Source organism: Tauraco erythrolophus, chromosome 1 (assembly GCF_009769465.1).
Source record: "Tauraco erythrolophus isolate bTauEry1 chromosome 1, bTauEry1.pri, whole genome shotgun sequence".
NCBI lineage: Eukaryota > Metazoa > Chordata > Aves > Musophagiformes > Musophagidae > Tauraco > Tauraco erythrolophus.
In genome coordinates, this window is record NC_141465.1 from 46,984,711 (window position 1) to 47,005,673 (window position 20,963).

General features: G+C 39.7%; 1 protein-coding gene across 1 annotated transcript in view; it reads right to left on the minus strand.

Annotated features, from left to right (window-relative positions):
- Positions 1-20,963, minus strand: part of PHEX (phosphate regulating endopeptidase X-linked) — a 104,223-nt gene that overhangs the window by 15,848 nt on the left and 67,412 nt on the right. Inside the window, 3 exon segments of the mRNA XM_086608931.1 lie at positions 9,737-9,795; positions 17,133-17,236; positions 19,288-19,365. Coding sequence (XP_086465057.1) covers positions 9,737-9,795; positions 17,133-17,236; positions 19,288-19,365 — 241 coding nt within the window.

Consider the following 20,963-nt stretch of genomic DNA (forward strand, 5'->3'; position numbering starts at 1 on the left):
TTATAACCTTTTTTTGTTTAGTTTTGGAAGGTTTCACTAGAGGAGCTTTCCCTCAGGTGGTAGTTTCAGAGCAGTAGAGAGGATCTTTGAGAAGACAGAGATCCTCCCTCCTTCAGGACCACAATGGCAACAAGATGCTGCACTGCAAGAACTTTATTTTCTTCTATGGCTACACACATGCCTGTGTGTGTAAGTGCATGTGTTCCCGTGAATAAACACCTAGTGTTTCCTGTGAAAAAGAAGAAAACTAATGGATTGCCCTTAGATGTGTTGACAGATCAACAGAGAACATACAGGCAAAATGCAACAGGAATTAGGAACCTGTTAGCTTAGTGAGGTTTCAGTGCCTATTATTAAGGCTGTAGAGTCAGTCTAGCTGCAGGAATTACCTGGCTGCTTTTGGTAGACTAACCAGTTGCCAAAAACCTGTCAGTGGAGACGCTCCAGTGAGTGACGATCTACTTATGTTGCACACAGGAACCAAAATTATTCCTCAAATTCAAAGTCACAGGTCTATTTCTAATTCCTGGATGATGTTTCAGTGCCATGCTTCTGAAGACAGTGAAGCTTGAATGTGGTAGCAGTTCAACAATCCAAAAAACTGCTAAATAAAGCAGACACCTGTGGTCAAAGTTTTCAAATGCTGGTGTAAGGTGCAGTCCTTCTGGACCGAATGTGGAATTTGATGTCTCGTGTCAGGAATTTACATCTATAAAGGAAGAGCATACACCTACTTTGAAGGTTACCTCACAAGGACATCACCTTGTCAATGAGAAATCAGTTTCCTCAGGTGATTTGTTTGCTTTCCCAGGGACCTCTACTTCAGCTTATTGATCTCTCTTCAAGAAAAAACCACACTGACTTGATTCTAACCCTATTCTTTTTTTTTTTGTTGATCAGTAAGACATGGATTTCTTTATATCTGAGATAAATTGTTGGGCAAGATTTTTGTCCTTTCCTTACAAAGTGTTTACAGACTATATGCTGGGTGTAATTCATATAAAGTGATGTGGCAAATAGCATGTCCTCCTGGTCTGCCCGTCTGCTTTTTTCTGCTGCTCCTCCCTGGCTGCCTTGACTACCTATTCACAATTAGCTTACAAAAAGTGTCTTTTTCAAATTTATTTTCTGACTACTATTCTCCTCTTACTTTTCTAGGTACTGTTTTGTTGTTTCAAGCATGTTATCATTTGTTTTTCCGGTGCTACAAAATACAATTTTACCAATGTCAAGGACAAAGTTTCCCTGATCTAACTCTCTTTGCCTCACAGCACACACAGAACAGGTTGATAATTATTTTAGTCAAAGTCAGGGTCTATTTTAGGTAAGACATGCCTAAGCATAGCTTGTTGAAGGAGTGGATTTGACTTCTGGGCAGCCGTGTGAAACACTTTTGTAGTTTGATTGCCCTAAAGGAAGCTTAGGAAGTATTTTCAGGCCAAAGCAGAATCACAAGCCACTAAAATATAATACACATTTAAAAAAAAAAAAACACCTCGGGGAACTGGAATGTATAACTCACAACAGGATTTTTTTTCCTTTTTAAGAAAAAATATTATCTCGTTTTGAAAGTGATTCTTGAGCAGTTAGTAAAGCAAAGGTGTCCTGTTCTCCAGAGTTAGTAGCACTAAATGAGGGAGGGTGCTTGTTCCCTATTGCAACACTGCAAGGAACAGATTTAGAGTTGGCAGCACAGGGCATCTCTCTGTAGGCAATTGTCTTCCTCAAGCAAGCATCAACAAGTTCATCCTTGGAGAGAACAAGGATTACAACGTCCTAGACCTAGAATGTCCTTGAAAGTATAACAGGAGATAGATCACATGACAGTCTCTTATTTTGTGCTGTTTGGATCCCTCTTCAATTTAGGCAATTCCCTTGTGAAGTCTGTTTCTTGCTTGCTTGGCATACTGTACCTAGAAGAATTAATAGCAAAACTCAGAGAACTCATAGTAGGCTATAGAAGCAATAAATACTAATGGGATTATTTATATGCCACTGAAGTTCAAGCAAGCAAAGCACTGATCTGGAGGAGTAAGTCAGCCAGACTTCAGAGAGTTTCACATCTTAAGGAACGGATACAGGCACTAAGAAGGTACTTTCGGCTAACACTTCACCATAAATTTAGTCTGTAATGCATCTTTTCATGTTTTCTTCCTCTAGACAGCCCCAGAACAGGCGTATGGGCTGAATGCCTCTCTCTCTGCACACTTTATTGCTAGTGCAGGCTTGGAGCCTACACTCAAGACCATTATTCATCAACAGCACACAGAAAGAAAACTGTTGTCTGATTACAGACCCCAAACAAACTGATCTGCCATATGGAGGACGTGGACTTTGAGAATCTGCCTTGCCTACCTTCTTACAACGCCCTGAGACTCAGTGTAATATTGTTACTTCACTGAGGAGACACAAGCAATCATATTTCATCTGATAGTTCACTGAAAAGATGCAGACTAATAATGGATGAAGTAAACTAAAAACACATGAGAAGGCTCACCACATCATGAGGAAATTTGAAGTTCAAATCAAAACATGAATTCAAATTCTATAGTTCAATTGGATTATTCAGTTATATTGCATTATATTTTTAACCAAGCAAGACATGATCTAGTAAAACCTTATTCCAAGTCAGTGCATTTACAATTTCCAATTATTAGTTGGTTTGTTTAAAGCAACTTCTGACAGGCTAGTGAATTCAGTATGTAAATAGTGGATATGGGAGACAGCTGTGCTAAATTGGGTGATATACAGTGTACTCTGCTGATTGTTGCACTGGCAGTTCATAGATGTGTTTAAAAACTGTAACTTGTTTTTCAAGTGTCATTGAGCAAATTCAGATAAAGGGTTTTAAAGGGATAAGATATAAGGTGAAGACTAACTGCTGGTCAGTAAACAAAGATACTGAATTCACATAAGGAATTAAACATGCAGACGACTATGGTCTTGGTTACTTATCTGAAAACAGCACGAAGGGCAGGATACATTTGTTTAAAACAGTTGTGCAGACTTCTGTTTCAACAACTGAATCACTTCCCAGGACCTTTTGAGATGATTTTGCATGCCCTTCTTGGGCTCTAGCTGCCAGTCTTGATGGGCAAGGGTCTTCTGCAAGTGCTCTCTCAGATACACCAGACATGCAGAAAAATACTGGATGCTGTAGAACATCCCAGACAGCTTTGAGCACCTATAAGTAGGTGATTAGGATCAAATTCTCTGACATAACATGGACCTGAATCCTACACTTAATTTCAACTTTTATCTTATGGACAAAGACGATAGAAAACTTAAATTTATATTTTCTATCCTTACACAATTGTGTAAGGCACAGTAACTGTTCCATGCTATGCATGAATACAAAACTTAATTTTCCAAGGAGCAGTGAATAAAATCATTAATGGATAAAGAGAAGTGATGGTCTTAAAGCAGAGGACTCGTCAGTCTCTAGTTCAATTCTTGGCTCCGTTTCTGCTTCACCTAACATGAGGCTCTTTGCTGCTTATGAAAAAGAGAGAACTCAGCATTTCCCAACCTCCGTGAGGTGACATGACAAGAAACGTGAGATGATTTGTGAGGGGCCAAGGAATACTGTGTGCTAAGAGACTAGGAAACTTGTGAAAACACCTGTTTTTACAAGAAATTTTAATCTTTATTTTCTAAAGGAAAAAACTCACTTGATTCCTCAGGGGGAAAAAAAAAAAGAAGAAAGAAGTCAAAGAAAAATTATCCTATTTTATACATTTATAGATAAGAATTTTAGGAAGAAGAAATAAAGAATGCATGTAAGGATCATGCATCACCTCACTTGTGACTGCAATTAAATAAAAGAGAATAGTGGTCTTTGATAAATAGGGAAAATTGAAAATGAGGGCTCACTTAAGAACACTTAAAGCTTACTTAACAGAGTTCAGAAACTGTTTAGTCCAAGTCTGTTACGTTCATTAACCTCCTGGAAACTAATGGCACATTTGAAACTACTTCACCAATAACATTCTAATTAGTCTAGTTCTTAAGGGAAGAGAAAGTGCCCCTACACACAGTCCCCTCGTTCTCCCCTGGCTATAGCACCGTGTGCTGTTTGCCAGCACTTCCCTGGCTCCTGGCAAGATAAGAGTTCTTCCTTGCAACTCACAGCATCAGCCAGCTGCCAGCATCAATATTTGCATGCCACTTTCTATAAAGATGATATTACTGGCTAAGTATGAGCTCTCATCTGTGGTTTTCTCTATGGATGCTAATTCAAACTTAATTTTAAAATTCTGTTTTAGATCATATCTTCTTCCTGTAACATGTAATGAAGCCACTCTCTAAAGAGGCCTCTTGACTTTCACTAGAGAACTGCATTACAAGCATAAATGACTTAGAAGGAGCATGGGTATAAATGCACAGAGATAATATCAACAGTAGTTAATTATGCAATACATCTATTCAAGCTTACACCTCATGAGTGTGTTGCTTATATTTGCCTCAGTTCCCTGTAAATCTCCCTTTCATTACTGTTCACAACCCACAAATGTTACTTTTTTTCATATATTCTAGAGGCATACATATTTACACTTGAAAAGAAAATTAAATACACCAAATGCCTAATGAGCAGTTCCCTTCTGTCCTTAAAGTATTCAAGGGCCAATATTTTACTGCTGTAATGAAATAAAACCCTTTTTTCTACAGAGTATGCTAGTATACTTTGACCATCACTTGTATCTATTTTCAGCACATATTTGTTGACTTCTCTAGAGCTCGTTAAAATAAACAGAGCCTTTCGGAAACTGTTTTTGTGTATCAATGATGATAATTAAAAAGATAGTATTCATGCTGCTTAGAATATATGAAGTGTACTTAGATACTTTTTTAGAATCTAAAGGCAATGACATGTACCTGTTGACCTTGTTAAGTACCTATAATTGAGGGGAAATTGATGAGCAAATGCAAAGAAAATTGAAAAATGATCCAAACTAGGATGAAAAACGATTAATAACCATTATAAACATGCATGGTTGTTAACCTAAGACACTTTGAATTATGGAAAAAGAGGAAGTAAATAGAATTTATGTAAAGAGAACATCAGGAGTAAAGTTGTATAATAATAATAAGAGAAATTATATGTACGATTGCAGCACATCTTACCTTGATACATCTAGTTATTTCTCCTTTGGTGATATTAAAAGAATTGTTGGCCATTCAAGTTATCATTTTAGTAATGAAAATGAAATGAAGCAATAGCAAACATAAGGATGTTTGCACTAAAGTGCAGCAAAATTTTTTACAACTTACTGCATATGAAAGTTTTACTGTATTCTCCCAAGTCTAATAATTTTCTAAATTATCTAGTTTCTACTCTATAATAATTTTCACTTTTAGTGAAGAAAGACCTTTTCTTTCAAGTAATTGAGTAGTCAAGTTAAAAACACTAACAGCTTGCCTGTGTGTGAAGATTGCATGGAGATCACAGTGATTCCTTGTTCAATGCTTATGTCAGTGATGTAGACTACAGATACAGAAAAATTTGTAATCCTTCCATCAGGACTGTGTCAGAGACCTCCCTATGCTCTGAGCACAGAAAGCAAAAACATCATCTTAAAGTTCAGAAGTGATTAGAGCCTCCACTTTCTCCTCTACTTCTGCAGGTACTTGATGATAGCTTCCTTCAGAATCCATGGTTCAAAGCACTGATGTTGCTTTGTCTCTAAACTCTTTCACGAAGCCTGCAGTGACTAATCGAGTTTGGAGTAGCTGCAGTTATGTTGATAACATCACACAGTACATTTCCAATCTGAATGGTCTTAATTTTAAGAATCAACTTTGGAACCAAGTATTTTCCAGTTAGTGTAGAAGCTGCTTTCCAGAAACAATTTCATTTATGCATTTTAAAATTATCATTTCTCAAATTCTCCTTCTTAGTAAACTCATTTACTAAACACAAAAATAGATGGGCCTTGAACACACTAATATCTAGTTTGCTCACTGAAGAGCTGGGGCACTCAAGCAGATGAAGAGCCTGTCTGGTTCATTGTCTTATTTCCATTAGCGATCAGTAGTAGATGTTTAGGGACAGAGCATCAGACATCTATCTTTGAGGTAACAGTATATCTTTCTACCTTCCAGGAATCAGCAGCAGAAGGACTTGTCCTTCTGAACTGAGTTTATATTTGCCTGTTCTTTTGTTCAGAAGAGAACATCCTCTTTTTCAGATCATCTGTTAACATAATGACCAGCACAGATTCTCTTAACACACCCCTCCAAGTATTTTGAAAATAAGTAATTTGTTCCTACCTTCTTTTCTTGTCTCTGATCGGTCATTAATTTATGAAAGGACCTCTTTCTTGTGCCATGACAACTTCCAGTTAATAGCATTATGAAAGAGCCTCATCAAAAGTTTTTTATTGGAAATAAACATAGTATATCAAACATGCTTACTTGCTTTCTGAATTTCAAAAAATTCTAAAGACTAAGAGAGCATGATTTTTTTCCTAACAGAAAAGCAAAAACCAAGTCATGTTGACTCTTCCCCATTATATCATATGCTTATTCATTCTATCATTGATTCACGTTGTGGTCACGACCAGTTTCCTTCATATAGGGACTAGAACAGCTTTTTATGCAGATCCCTCTGGATTCTCTTTTGAAAAAAAAGGATTTCACACTTGCCAGACCTATTCTTCCTGTGCTAAGGCCACTATAAGTGATAAGCTATACATCAAAGCTGATTGTTTGGCAATTTCTTCTGAAAGTTCCTTTGAAATACCTGAGAGAATACTACCTGGTCCTTATATTTGTCACAGTTCATTTTATGAATTTCTTCTAAACTACCTTATACTGACACTAAATTTGAAACACTTCCTGGGACTTACCTCCCATAAGAAAAAGCTCCAGGATAAGAACTTCCCAAACTCTTCCAGTGCAAAGAATTTTCTTATTTTTATGCCTTAGAGACTCTCCCCTTTCAGTGTATTTGAAAAAAAGGTTTTATTAGTTCTTATGCTCTTAGAAAGTTGGTCGTCCAAGTCTTTGTGGGCTTGCTATATATTTGCTCTACATAGTTTGTGGGCTTGTTATATATATTTTTTTCATTTAACTTGCTAGCGTTCATGCTTATTTCTTATTCTCAAATAACACTCTTTTGTAGCAGTTTTTTTTCTTTAAAAAGGCCTCAGTTTTTGCAGCATATCACCAGCCCCTACAGAGCTTTCTATGGATTATTATCAAAAACATAGTCACAAAGCAGTAAGGTACTAACTGCTGGGTGTGAGGCTTTCCCAGGAGACATATCACACAATATGAGTGTGCATGGGCTCACAATCTTCAGTCTCTCAACCTGCAGTTCTTTCCCAGCAGCATTAATGGGAACTCAGGTGTGATGTGATGAATGTTTATCGGCAGCTGCAGATCCAAGCATGTTTCTCCCACCTCTCACATGGCCTCTTCCCCTGCAAATCACACCAGCCAGCAGTGGAAGGCCATTTGTACTGTGCCTTTCTTTGAATCTTCCCTCCTATTGCGCATCACTTTTAGGGCATGATTACATTTGTACCTCTCTCTTTCTTCGGTAGGAGAAGATTTTCTTCACCTGAATCCTCTTCCTCTTAAAAAACAGTCCTAAAAGGACAGTAAGCAGCACTATCCAAGCTTCAAGGTCAGATGCTATCAGTACAAGAAGGGCAGTTATGATAGAAAATACAATTGCCTCTACACCCATGACTGATTGGTCACGTTTGACAGCTCTTTGCTTCATGACACCGTTAGACAAAGCGAGTGTGAAATTAAGCTTCAGTGACTCCAGCCTCTCGTTACAGCTTTCTCTAACGTGCCATGGCAGAGAGGGTGAGAGAGCTGAACGCTGCTTAAACTTGAAAGGGCCCAAGATTAAAGAAGATGCTTCTCATTTGGCGCTGGCTGAGCTTCCCTTCCGTTCACACGACACATTTGAAGTAGCAATGGTGGCCGGTGCTTAGTTCAGCAGGAGAAGCAGCTGCCATGCTTCACGTGTGCCTCAGAGCTGTGATCAGCTCAGGGAAGTCTGCCTCAAGTGCATCCCCAGATATCAACACAAATGTGGTTGCTTAACGATGGCATCCCTCTATTTAAGGCAGAGCAGTCTAGGCCTAAACTGATTTTAATCAAAAGAACTGCTTGATCATCATACTTATTTTACAAAAGAGCTTACTTGAACATAAAAGAATTGAAGTGAGTAGGTTGAAGGCAAAAATTGTTTACAGAAATCAGTAGGAGCAGATACCAGCAGGCTCGGATTGTCAGTCCTCTGCTGTAACCTCTTCAGTGTGATACACGCATTTCGTGTCTTTCAAAAACTACTTTATGCAACCAAAAGAGATTCAGAGAAAAAACGGGGAGTCACTCAGGGATTTTTGACACAGCTGTTCTTGGGGACCAAGACCACAGAGGTTACAGCACCCGCCTTCCAGCCCTGACAGCACAGAGCAAGCATAGCTGATTTAAACTTGCAAAGCTAATAAAAGCAAAGAGAAGTGTCAGGGTAAAGATAACACTGTTATCCGCAGAAATATTGGTATAGACTTTTAAAGCCAGTTAGGAATTTTGTATGCAAAGTCTCATTATAGCAAATGGGAACAACTATCCAAACTCTTTGAAAGACTTGGCTCTTTTACCTCATGTACTTCCAAACTGGGATTTATGGTCTCTAAAAGCAACCAGTAACTAAAATCAGAATAATACAAGTACTGTACATACAAGAGAATTTCATCAAACTATACAGGTAAGAATTTTAAGTTAACTACAGATACCACTCCTTGTCCTTGAAGGTATTGAACAAATTTGTTGGATACCACTTCTTAGGTTTTCTGGTCTGTATCACAGTCTCCTCTAGTTACATTTATCGCTACATATCTATTAATACTAGGGGACTGCGTTGCTATCACTTAAAGAGTTATTGTTGGAGAGGGTCCAGAGGAGGGCCACGAAGATGATAAGAGGGCTGGAGCACCTTTCCTATGAGGACAGGCTGAAAGAGTTGGGGCTGTTCAGCCTGGAGAAGAGGAGGCTCCGGGGTGACCTTATAGCGGTCTTCCAGTACCTCAAGGGGGCCTACAGGAAAGATGGGGAGAGGCTGTTCAGGAGGGCCAGTTATGATAGGACAAGGGGTAATGGTTTTAAAATAGAGGGAGGTAGGTTCAGGTTGGATATTAGGAAAAAATTTTTTACTATGAGAGTGGTAGAACACTGGAACAGGTTGCCCAGAGAGGTGGTGGATGCTCCATCCCTGGAGACGTTCAAGGCCAGGTTGGACAAGGCCCTGAGCAACCTGATCTAGTTGGAGATATCCCTGTTCCTTGCAGGGGGGTTGGACTAGATGACCTTTGAAGGTCCCTTCCAGCCCTAACCATTCTATGATTCTATGATTCTATGATTTATGGACGTATGTGTACATGTGTTTTTGCTACAGAAAGCAGAAGATAGAAACATTAAGTTTTAATAAAAGTGGTCTAAGCTAACATTTGCGATGGACAGAGTACACACACAAGTGGTCACTGCAACTCAGCTGACACAAGGTAGCTCATGAAGCAACAGTAATTCAATTTTGTGGAAGCCTTTGCTTTTCCAGAACTACCCTCTCACTTAAGATTCTCACAGCTGAATTACCAGGTTTGAGCTTTTAATTTTCAGTCACAAGCACAGAAACTGTACAAACATTATCTGAAGCTTGATGCATACATTTTGCAAACAGGCACTTTATAAGGAGGCTCAGAAGTCAGATACTCACTGATCTGGTTGGTAGATGCACTGTAAAAAGCATTTACAGTAGTTGGGCTTGTAAACCACCTGTAGTAAGAGCAAAAGAAATCAGCTGTCAGTACACTTACATATCTTTATGAATAGAATGAGCAAAGATAAAAAGTGAACTCAGTGAAAGGGAGTAAAATGTGAAAGACCTAGGATACGTTAAAGTTTAAGTTTTTCTCCATCTCAACACATGCTACCTACACTTTCTAGAACACAGAAATCTATTGTTTAATGGTTTTATTTTTAAGTGCATACAGTCAATGAATGTTCAACAGGAGCAATTTTTAACTTCTTGTTACCTCATCAGTTTTATTTCTAAGTGATTGTTGTGCTTGTGACGTCAGCCATGCTGATGAACTGCATCCAACAGAGGCTGCAACACTGATAGCAGCTGTGAAAACTCTTAGATATCTTTCAACCATGTGTGGAGAAACTCCCTCTTGAAATTAAAGGAGAGCATCTTGAAACAAGTAAGTGGCTTCAGATGCTTTGCTGAATAACTACTTGAACAATAAGGATGATGTCAGGAAGATGGGTAGGTGCTTTCTGGGAACGTAAATTCAAAATAAACAGTTTCACATTCTGTACCTTACACAACAAACATGGCTATCAGTGTGCTCATAAGCAAATGGACATCTTGCAGGGCAAAACAATTTTAAAAAGCAATATTAGCATTTCTTCTCACAGTTAGACTTCTCATACATAGTGGAGGGAAACTTAGATTTGAACAGCAAATAAGATTTGTGAATCTCCTTAGCTTAAGCTTATCTGTATTGACAGTGGTTTCACTCATATGAGAGAAAAATCTCAACTGGCTTCAGCAAGATCCAGATCCCCTCAGATGAAACTCTGAGTTCAGTGGGTCCAAGACTTCACTTTGATTTTATAAGGAAGAACTAAGATAAAAGTAAAAAGATGATGAAAATTAGTGGTTAATTCATAATAAATTAGAAGCCATTCTAGTAAGCGTCTAAACAGGAATATCCTGATGTCTGTAGCAATGCATTACTCCGAGGTTTTGTAAAACCAAATGAATACAATGCAATTGCTTTGGAAAATTTCTTTCAAGAGAAGAGATGGGAGCTGCAAAACAAAGAGTAAGATAAAGGAAGATCTATAAGAAGATGGAAAATACATGATGTCAGTTACATTCATGTACATGATCTGTGCTTTAAAATAGCACCATCAAATGAGTTATCTGCAGAGCTTGACTTTTTCTGACAACTGATGTCCTTGTGTAAACCACGCAACAAAGGGGAGAGTTTTAGGATGGCAACATTCTGTCTTTTATTAATAAATTTATCTGCTTCTCTCATCATCAAAGCTGAGCAGCAAGTAGAAAAAATAACCAATGAAAGCAAAGGGTGATGTCAGGTAAATGTCTTAACCATCCATCACATTATAGGCTCTAATTGCCACAGATAACTCTTCCTGTTTTGTTTACTAGGAGATTCGGAAGGGGAGGAGCTGGGGGAGGTTGTTTTCTGATGTGTTTCTGTTTCCTCTATAATAAAGAGATTAAATGTTAGAGGTAACGTAGTGAGATAATGGAAAATTGAAGAAAGAACGCTTATGGGTGAGAGCATAAAGAAAAAATTAGGAGGCTTAATTAACTACATTTCAATTTCCTGTTTGCTCACAGCAGCAGGCTGCTGAATTGTTTTAAAGGATGCAAGCCAGCCACTTAATGTGGTGGGACCTGCTCTCCAGGCTTAGTTGTAGCTCTGGAGGACTGTGTCCCTTTTTTGACAAGGAGATAATCCATTTGAAAGGAACCCATCTGAAGCACTCAACATTTTAATTTAGACTTTATTGTAAGTTTGAACAAAGACAGAGAGCATTGTGACTTCCACCTCACCCTTTTGGCATGTTCTACTTACAATGGCCTTTCTGTTCACTTGAACAGCAACTTTTAAGCATGAAAAAGGCTTCCGGGACAACAAATCTTCCCTTTTTGCTAATCCTTCTTAAAGTGAGTGTCTTACAGGCCTCTCATTTCCAGTCACAGGATCAAGGGCCTGAGACAGATAACAGATACTTCAATACAGACTAATGTGCTGTGCTCTTCTTCCCATCCTCTTTGCTGCGGCAGTCACAGGGGCTCACTGCAGCTAGTTCAAGATAGGAACCACCATAAGCAATGGTTAAAGAACTCTTCACTGGCAAGCGACACCTCTCCTACAGGACAGGTTTGCACCCATTTTTATTGGATGAGGAGGTATCAGCGATGCATGTACTTGTCACCACAGGAGCACCTCACTCTGCCCGAGAGCAACTGCAAGTGCTGTTGCCATTTGGTCTGCAGTGACCGAGGGAGGACATCACTGCACTGGTCGCCGTGTTTTCATACCTATGAACTCATAGCTCACAGACTAGCTGCTAAGACTCACCACAGCATCCCCATCCTGAGAATGCTTCTGTCTTCACCATCTACCACTGCAATAACAGCCCATCCTGTTTCCTGAGCTTAGCATGAGCCAAAGACTGACACAGCCTCAATTTTCTCACTGTAAAACTGATCTAAGTTCTGTCCAAGTTGCTCCTTTAGTATGAGGCCTCAAGAATGACCCTGTATGAATTTTGTTATGTTTTTAAGCAGCTAGGAAGAGGAGACATAGCAGCCGTACCAAGGAGTCAGGAAGAACAAGAATTCTCTAGTGACAAGCAGAGTACACTGTTAAATTTCATATTTAATGTTTAGACACTCACCAAGGAGCATATTTATACTCCAACATTTTGTTGTACCATTCTGAGCCACTCAAAAGGATTTAGCAAGTATTTTCCACAAAAAAAAAGAAGGCAGAAATAACTGAGACTTCTTCCATTCAAAATAGAACAACTTCATCTCTCATCTGTTATCCTCTTTCTGTGAGCTCCTTGAAATAACTGAACTTTCAGTGACAGACCCTAACTAATAACACATCAAATTACTATATGAAGGTCTGTAATAAATAGCTGTCACTTAAATTTTAAGGTAAAGCAAATTTAGAGATAGCTTTCTCATTCCGGTTTGAAGTCAAGTTGCCTGTGCATTTGGTGTAGGTCTGGTTACAATTTTGGTGCATTTGAACTATTAGCAGAAGAAAAAAAAAAACAAACAAACAAAAACAGGCTTAACAAACTCTAGGTTCTTATTAACTACAAACTTCACTAAAAATATATATATAGAATTGTTTAGACTGTTTCCATTTGCTATTAGCATGTGGAAAAGGGACAGCTTTGAATGATGTCCTGTAACATTAGCTATCAAATACTACAGCAGTCAAACCTTATGCTGCAGACTTGACACTTGTAAGTTTGAGACTCCTCTTGTAGAAATAAAATCTGAAACCTACACTGAGATAGAAAGTGGGGCAGATAGATACACTCTCCGGTTTGTGTCTATTTAGGCTACAATTTTCTCTGTAGTATTTTCCTTTTTGGAGTTATGAGTATAGTGTGACATATTGCCAGTCATGAAGAGGAGTGATGAGGAACATTTACAATACAAGAAAAGCTTATTAATTTATTTAATTCTCTGTAAAGCACCAACTGAATTTGTGGTTTGTTCTCTCAACTTTTTAAGTTGCAAGAAAACACTAAAGTGGAGTATAATTTGGTGTTCAACATCCCAAGCAAGATTTTATTTTTTTAAAAAAATCATATAAGTAAAGAAAATGAATTTGTGAACGTGTAAGGCACTTAAGCTGACTCGAAGTGAAAAACCATACAAAGTTGCTATGGAAAATCTCTTTCCAAGAAAGGACTATAAAGAAAAACTTCTAAAGGAAAGGCAGTCTTCCAGGTGACTTTCAAAAGTGTATTTCCTCTTGTCCTTGTTAGTCTGTTTTCTACATTTTCCCATGTAGAAACAGAGGATTAGCATCCCAGGCCAAGCTGCCATCTATCTTCCCTGCAGCTGGACAAGAAACTAGGATGGAAAATGTGTGCCCAGCCTCCAGTGACACATCACTGCTTAAAATGAGGTTCAAGAGCCAGCAAAAGGTTCCAGGAGGCTCCTTTCCAGCCTCTCCTCTCCGGGGCAGGTCCACCCACAGATTTTCTGAGCTCTCCAGAAAGAGTCTCTCCAACAGACAACAGCCTGTCCAGTGTCTTTTATGGCTACTTTTCCCTTTTTGCAGAAGGAACTTTTGCACTATCCTTAATGGCACCCAACCCAGCACCTCCCAGAGCTGCCCGCCCCTGCAGCTAAGAGCCAGGGCTTACAAACAATAGAGTGTGGTCAAGAAACTGGAATGGGTTCTGGAAGAGACCCAGGAATCTTCTAACAGTACACTTCCTCTGTGTCCTTTTGCAGGGCTACTAGATGTCTACATCTTCAGCACTGAAAGTTGAGTGAAATGTGAAGATTTGGCCAGATCTAAAAATCTTTGAGGAGATGTCCTCTTTTCATAGAATGGTTAGGGTTGGAAGGGACCTCAAAGATCATCTAGTTCCAACTCCCCTGCCATAGGCAGAGAAATCCTCCACTACACCAGGTTGCCCAAAGCCTCATCCAATCTGGCCTTGAACACTTCCAGGGATGGGGCATCTGCAACTTCTCTGGGCAACCTGTTCCAGTGCCTCACCACCCTCAATGTAAAAAATTTCTTTCTTATATCTAAATCTCCCCTCTTTCAGTTTAAATCCATTGCCCCTTGTTCTATCACTACACGCCCTTGTAAAAAGTCTCTCTCCAGCTTTCCTGTAGGTCCCCTTTAGGTACTGGAAAGCTGCTATAAGATCACCCCGGAGCCTTCTCTTCTCCAGGCTGAACAGCCCCAACTCTCTCAGCCTGTCTTCATAGGAGAGGTGCTACAGCCCTCGGATCATCTTCGTGGCCCTCCTCAGGACTTGCTCCAGTAGTTCCATGTCCTTCTTATGTTGGGGACTCCAGAGCTGAACACAGTATTCCAGGTGGGGTCTCACTAGAGCAGAGTAGAGGGGCAGAATCACCTCCCTCGACCTGCTGGCCACACTTCTTTTGATACAGCCCAGGATACAATTTGCTTTCTGGGCTGCCAGTGCACATTGCCGGCTCATGTTGAGCTTTTCATCCACCAGCACTCCCAAGTCCTTTTCCTCAGGGCTGCTCTCAATCCATTCTCCGCCCAGCCTGTACTTGTGCTTGGGATTGCCCCGACCCACATGCAGGACCTTGCACTTGGCCTTGTTGAACTTCATGAGGTTCTCACAGGCCCACCTCTCCAGCCTGTCAAGGTCCCTCTGGATGGTATCCCTTCCCTCCAGCGTGTCCACAACACCACACTGCTTGGTGTCATCTGCAAACTTGCTGAGGGTGCACTCGATCCCACTGTCCATGTCTCCAACAAAGATGTTAAATTTCAAAGGAGAAAGATTAATAATAATGAAATGGTATGCCCAAGAAGTCCTTTGATCCTCTGCTATTTACAAGTATGATTATCAGCGTTAAGAAGGATAGATTCAATCACTGTTAAAAAGCTGTGGGTGTGTATTTATATATACATACACATATACACACACGTCTATGTATATGGCTCCATGGGTGGATAAGCAAATGCCACTAAAATCCTGATTCTCCTTCGTCTCTCCCTTCTGCACGACTATCACTTCCTGTCGTGGTTTAACCTGGCCAATGAGACTTCCCTATGCCCTGCCTTTCACCTCCCTCTGCTCTAGTCTTGTCTCACCTGGATTATTATAATTGTCTTCACACCTGGTCCTCTTCCTCCCACACTCCCCCCTTCCAACCTTGCCTCTTCCATTCAAGCCCTCTCTATCCAGCCTACACTATTTCATGCACCATAGAATCACAGAAAGGTTTGGGTTGGAAGGAACCTCAAAGATCATACAGTTCCAACCCCCTTTGCCATGGGCAGGGACACCTGCCACTAGATCAGGTTGCTCAAAGCTTCATCCAACCTGGCCTTGAACACTTCCAGGGATGGGGCATCCACAACTTCTCTGGGCAACCTGTTCCAGTGCCTCACCACCTGCACAGGGAAGAATTTCTTCCTTATGTCTAACCTAAATCTCCCCTCTTTCAGTTTAAATCCATTGCCCCTTGTCCTATCACTACATGCCCTTGTAAAAAGTCTCTCTCCAGCTTTCTTGTAGGCCTCTTTTAAGTACTGGAAGGCTGCTAAAAGGTCTCCCCAGAGCCTTCCCTTCTCCACGCTGAGTAACCCCAACTCTCTCAGCCTGTCTTCATAGCAGAGGTGCTCCAGCCTTCAGATCATCTTCATGGCTCTCCTCTGAACCTGCTCCAACAGGTTCATGTCTACGGTATCCCTCAGCAGACACAGAATCTACTTGGTCTGTGTTAGAGTTGCTGCAACACTGTTCACAAGGAGGAAGGCTGCTGATGACCATTGCTATAGAGAGGCAAGCATTATTTCACTGCTCTCATGGAAACTGTTGGTCTGAAGAGAACACACTGTTGTGATCTAGCCCTGCCATGCAGGGCTGCAGGAAAGCCCACAAAATCATCCCCGGGATTAACCATTGAAATGTCAGAGAAAGGTGTGACAAGAAGGTAAAATTCACAATTAAAATTAAGCTGTAAACAATGCCTTGAAAATAGGGAGCCAAATTACAACACTCTAACCAGGAACAGCCTGTGCCTGTACTGCTGACGTCCCCTACCTGCCTCACGAACAACACAGAGCCGCCCCCAGAACAAGGCATTTCTCAGTTTGAGCAGAAATTTCTGGAGCCCTGAAGAAACACCACCAAGAAGCTAAGCAGCAGCACTGATTTCAGACTCTTCTCCTTTGTGTAGGAGGAGTAATTTTTAAGTAGCACGATTAGACTAATTAAGTTCTATTTAGGTTTTAATTCGCATTTTAAGGATTTGATCACCACCAGTAAGAAGAGAGACTGATTCTCTCATGTATTTCACGATGGTATGTGACACAATATAGACTCTCAGGTTTACAAAGAAATAAAAAAAAACATATACAATTTAAATTATGTCTTATACCATATCATTACTATCAACAGTAGGTAACTAACAATGCTGATTGCTAACACTAATAATAATGTAATCTTTTACTAATGGTTCCATTCTTAGCAAATTTATTTCATAAATCCCTGCTGTACCATTCCAAATTCTAACTGTGACCAAGAGACATAATGCATTTTTAATTGAGATTCAATTACCCCTTTTTTCATTGAATTAAAAGTTTAAGCTGCAATCATATGATGACTGTGCATCCGAATAGGGATACCTAGAACTTCCAAAAAAAACACATCCGCAGGAATTTCTGAATAAGCTGGGGGTTTTCCCATAGGCTTTTTGTATCATATTATGTTGCTGTGTATATAATTCTATTTAAATGTAAATGGTATAAATCAAATAATATAAATTAAAATATTGTTAGAAGATTGTGCAAATTTGCCTTTTGTCTACTCACTCTGTTTTTGGAACTTCTTTTCTAAGCCAGTAGAAATCAGATTGGGCTGCGTACTTGCGAGTTTGCAACACGTTGCCAAAGTAGTCACTTTCTGTAAACTTCAGCTGTACAGATAAAGCACAAACATTTTTAAAGCATGTCCAAGGAAACAAAAGCTGACAAAGAACAATCAGAACTTTTATCTTCATAGAATCATAGAATCGTTTCAGTTGGAAAAGACCTTGAAGATCATCGAGTCCAACTGTAAACCCAGCACTGCCAAGTCCACCACTAAACCATGTCCCTAAGCACCACATCTACACATCTTTTAAATACCTCCAGGGATGGTGACTCCATCATTTCCCTGGGCAGCCTGTTCCAATGCTTGACAACCCTTTCAAAGAAAAAAATTTTCTTAATATTCAGTCTAACCTCCCCTGGTGCAACTCTAGGCCATTCTTCTTGTCCTATTGTTTGTTACTTGGGAGAAGAGACCAACACCCATCCATCTCATTACAACCTCCTTTCAGATAGTTGTAGAGAGCAATAAGGTCTCCTCTCAGCCTCATTTTCTCCAGGCTAAACAACTTCTTTTCTCTCAGCCACTCCTCAGAAGACTTGTGCTCTAGACCCTTCACCAGCTTCATTTAAACAAGATAATCATCTATTTTTTTTAGCTGTTATCAAAGCAAGTAAAATTTTCATGCTTGTTAGGAATAATAAATATTTTGCAAGCTTAGTAAAACACAGTAGCTGGACCAATCTACATATGGGACTAGAAGATTGGAAACGCTCTTCCCTGTGCAGAGAGGAGCTAAGGAAGTCAGAAGAACCCAACGATGAATTGCAGACTGCATGTTTCTATGGCTATTATTAAGACAGCCTCTTTTCCAGAAGGAAATAGGCCTACTTTCATTTTTAAAATGCATTTTAAAATCACTTTCAAAAATGTAAGAAAGCCCCCTTTTTCAGTTTGTTTTGCATTTTATTACCAATACTTCATACTCTGTGCTCTCTGAGGGTTCTGCCACTACTTTCTTACTGTTTCTCACATTAAATGCTTGCAGATGTAGAGCTCCATGCTTCCATAAGCCTCCAAATCTAATAGCAATCCTCCCACAAAACTAGTCATGCAAGAAAAAGGGATATTAATAGTTTATAAATCCAGCTGATATCCCTGTCACCAGTTTCAAGCAATCCAAGGACTTGTAAGGAAGATGCACTTCAGATGTAAACTATAGTTTTGCAAACATGATTAAGAAGGGTTTTTCACTAGACATTACCATTTATCTGGGCAAATAATTCCACATGCTGAGTGACAGAGTTGGTCACATCCTCCATATCATTACACTGTCTTCACAGCACCATCTCACCCTACTCTTTCCAGGCACAAGGACTAGACTGGTAGAGCTGATTCTTCAAAGTTTTCTCAATAAATTATGCCTCTGTTTAGTGTTTGTTCATGTTCTCTGGCGAAGGTGACTACCACTCTTGTATTTTACCAGTTCAGGATTGAATTTGTGATTCTGCTTTGCCTGTGACTGTCAGTAACACAATTCATCATGTTCCTACAGTTATCCCTTTGGAAAATGGTAAACTATATTATTCTTCATCATCTGCCTTCCTGCCTTAGTCAGGCTGAACAGTTACTGGATCCTTGTCCAGGAGCCAGGACAGTAGGCCTATACATTGGTTAGGACCTCTAGGCACGATTACAAGCAACAACCATAAATAAAATTCATAGCCTGGAGAGATGAGAAGAACCTATACAGGGCATCATAAATGGTGATATTCTGAGGAAAAATGCATTAATATTTTTAAAGACCATTGCTTTGATGAGAAATGCTTTTGTTTTGTTTCTTTTTTTAGAACTAAAGGCAAAATTTATGACAGTGTATGTTTAACCTTTAAAATGCTTAATAGCATGAAGGTTCTTTGCACCCAGGCACATTTTACTCCCAGCAGGCCCTGTGGTCATCTCACTTCGACACATCAGCATTGACAAGTTTAGACATGAGAGCTACCATACTTAATTCAACGTCTAAAAATAACCAGGCAAGCAAAACCCCAGATGCATGCCAAACGAAAGAGGAGCTTTGCTTTTTAGACAGCACTGAAACAGAACAAAGAATGGCTGCAATATGTAAAAGAAGAAAGCTGCAAGTCTGGCACTTACTGTTTTGATGTCTTCGTTAATATATGTGTCATTCATTATAAACTGAGGGTAACCCACTTTTGCCATAACTGCTTTTGCCTTTGAAAAAGAAAAAAAAAAAAAGAAAAAAGTGTTGGCAGATATAACCATTTCTCAGCATATGGCTTTTTTTCCCCCCCATTCTATTTCCACTTTGTATTATTATGCCTCCCTGAAGGCATCTTAGTTCAACTTCAAACCAACCTGCCTACAAGGTAAACTTGGGGCCACAAATGAACTTTGCATCACAATATGGTGAGTCCAAGTTCTGTCTTCAGATTATCACAGTGAGTCTGCTGTTGCCTGCAGAGCTTTTGCAGACTTACAGCAATGCGTTTGAGTGCAGGCTCTTAACAGCTGATCTTCTCTCCTGGGTTTTGTGTCAATCAAATGGTCACATGCCTGTTTTCCAAAAGATGACAGCTATGGCACAATAGCTGGTACACATCCAACTGTTGAAATAGATTTGATTCACAGATATGGATGAACCTGAGTCCCAGCAAGTGCAGACTGGTGTATTTCCACTGAGTGTCACTGCTGTTTATGCCTGAGGATGTCTGCATACTTTTCTGAAGGACACTCTCCTAAAACCACATGGCTAATCTTTGTTTCATTCTCTACTTTTCTCCCTCTACTTTGCAGTCTTTGTCCTTTCCCTAACATCAGTAAAGGTGTTAAAATAAGACACTTCCCTTTTAATTAACTTTGGTTTTTTCCTCTTTCAGTCATGACTTGGTCCCAATGTTTATGCACAGTCTGTGTAAAGACTCTGGTGTGAAGTGACAGTAGCTGCAGAAGAGTACTCCCGCTTCTTAAATCACGGTGTAAGTAAATAAACAGCCTTAGTAATGTCCTCACAAAAACACCAGTAGGCCACCCAGCATCTCTGTGAAAACAACACACTTCCAGCAGAAAAGCAGAAGGGTACACAGGGATAAGGTGACGAACGAAGAAGTGAAATATGACAAGTCCATAAAAAAATTAAAGCCACGATGGACTATGATAGCACAAAGCCACTTTGTATGTTTTTTGAGATGCTGAACGCAATTTCTCCTGAAGGCTTTGGAATTCCTCCCACCCCTCCAAAAATGCTCTTCTGGAAATTTGTTCTTCAAACTCAAATGTCTAAACACAAATGAATATTGCAAGATATTAAATGCAATAAATGGATTGGTCTTTAAAACAACTGCAGTTATACCAACTCTACATTATTCTCTCTGCGAATAGAGCCGGGACCTCTCCGGGGACCCACCAACTTCTATTTTCCCCTTTTGCTGTATGGGCTGGCTGTTCAGGGGAAAATTCTCCTTTCTCCACAATGAAATTCTTGCCCCCTTTTTCCCTTCTACAGCGTCTCAATACAGCATGACCTCCTATGACAGTAAGAATTAGAAATGTCTGTTCCATGATGATAAGAAAGAAGCTGATGGAGGGCCACCTCTGTTTAACCAAAATTATTTTGTCTCCTCTTTTATTTTTCAAGAAGAAAGGTCTCTTTGCTTCTTCAAACTCCTTCAATTTCTCATTCTCATTTCCAACCCAAAGTCATAATCCTCCATTTGTGACATTACGATTAATTGCGGTTGAGATAATTAAGATGTCACAAACAGAAGATTACAACTTCAGGTAGGAAATTAGCAGGAGGAGCAGATGAACTC